This window comes from Aplidium turbinatum, chromosome 13 (genome assembly GCF_918807975.1).
Source record: "Aplidium turbinatum chromosome 13, kaAplTurb1.1, whole genome shotgun sequence".
NCBI lineage: Eukaryota > Metazoa > Chordata > Ascidiacea > Aplousobranchia > Polyclinidae > Aplidium > Aplidium turbinatum.
Window position 1 is genome coordinate 1,253,741 of NC_137484.1, and position 1,599 is coordinate 1,255,339.

General features: G+C 35.3%; 1 protein-coding gene across 1 annotated transcript; it reads right to left on the bottom strand.

The window, feature by feature from the left end:
- Window positions 1–349: 349 nt before the first annotated feature.
- On the bottom strand, window positions 350–1,515 carry LOC145781923 (uncharacterized). Its single transcript, XM_082593619.1, has 3 exons — window positions 1,477–1,515; window positions 690–873; window positions 350–463 (listed from the first exon to the last, which is right to left on the bottom strand). The coding sequence occupies exons 1-3, from the start codon at window positions 1,504–1,506 to the stop codon at window positions 351–353; spliced, it is 327 nt and encodes a 108-aa protein (XP_082449745.1). The 5' UTR covers window positions 1,507–1,515; the 3' UTR covers window position 350.
- Window positions 1,516–1,599: the final 84 nt, after the last annotated feature.

The following is a 1,599-nucleotide window of genomic DNA, read 5'->3' on the forward strand; positions in this document are numbered from 1 at the left end:
TATTGATAGATGGAGATTCATTGCACATCAGCAGCTTTTTTCTTGTGTATCTTTATCATTGTGAATTCCTGCGAATGAAACAAAAATATTTAATTCAAGAGGGCTGTTTGGCAACAGTGTAGGATTTTGATCAGTTGTCGTCCAGGATAATACGAAGTTAATTGACAATCTGCAAAATCAATGTAATATCCCTATCTCCAACGTGCGTGACAAAAAACTTATTCGATTCTGCGCCACGCAGAGCGATAATCAAGTTCCAATACATTCTAATTGCGTGTACAGTAGTTATTCAACAATTAAAGCAACACATTCGCTATTGTCTTTCAAACATATAACAAGCTCACCAAAAGTTAGTTTTTGCCGTTTTCGGCCACCTTGCCTGTCCTTCCAATTTCGAAATCACTCTGAAACTCTTCATCAATTTGCTGCACGGCAGCAGCTTTGTCGTGCGCCATCACCATGTCTAATCATGAAAGTAAAAAAAAGAAGTGTTAAATCAGTATATAAATACCAACATAGCCTACTAACCACCATGTTCGTTGTTCACATCAATGCGAGTACACCGCTAAAACATTTTCATACATTACTCAATACTCTTCACAATTACATCATACATTAATCAAAAGAACAAAATGGCATAGTTATGACATAATCATTTAGTCGCAGTAGAAACATTTATCCGTACTCACCAAGAACAACCTTTTTCAGATTCTTTTTTAAACAATCAAACGAGTGCTTAGACTTTACGACGTTTTTTTCTTTCTTTTTTCTCGACATGACTTGAACTGTGTTGTGTTCGATAATAATAGTTGGAATAAGTCCACTGATACAATCGCTTGCATTTTTGCCAACAACTTGACTTAAATTTGCCACCTGCAAAATGTAAATCGAATGTAATGACAGGAGTTTCATCCATCATATTAAAAAGCTTCAGCACTTGTTACAGAAATTTTCGACTGTTACAAATGACAGCCAACGATTAAAGTTTATTTTGGGATTCCACTCGTCTGTTGTGTTGCGTATGTAGGTCGCATCGTAGGCTATGTTGTCGCAATGGGCGCAAAATAAAACATGTTATTATTATTATTCAGTTGACGGCAATGAAAGCTACATTTGTAAATACTCTACAACCATCACAGACCTATCCACACAACATAAAAATACAAACACATTCAAGCAGTCAGGCAAACACTGCCGGAGCAGCAAAATCAAAGATTGAGCAAAACCCTACACATGTTGTGAGACATCACAAGCTCTGCTACTTTGCTGATATCTTCTTCGCACTCATCTATGAGCACTGGCACTAAACTTGTCACGAGAATATTTCATATGAAAGTTTTCCATTGGTCATTGAGTTTTATAACTTTCTCTAAATTGAGTTTTATAACTTTCTTTAAATTGTGTAAACGTAGCCTAGTGACAAAAACGACTTTACACAATTATTTCAGGTTCAATGAATAAAAGACATTCACTTACCAGGTTTTCATAAACATTGTCGTAAGTCATTCCTATAGTTTCATTTTGATCATTTTTAAAACTTCTTTCTGCCGTAATATCTCAATTGAATTCGATTTTTTATATTTTCGATGCAAGAAGCGA

Coding starts and splice junctions, on each gene's coding strand:
- LOC145781923 (XM_082593619.1), bottom strand. CDS start 1,506: ATGACTTACGACAATGTTTATGAAAACCTG. Junction 874..1,476: donor ACAATGTTTATGAAAACCTG/GTAAGTGAATGT, acceptor TACATTTTGCAG/GTGGCAAATTTAAGTCAAGT. Junction 464..689: donor TCTGAAAAAGGTTGTTCTTG/GTGAGTACGGAT, acceptor TTTCATGATTAG/ACATGGTGATGGCGCACGAC.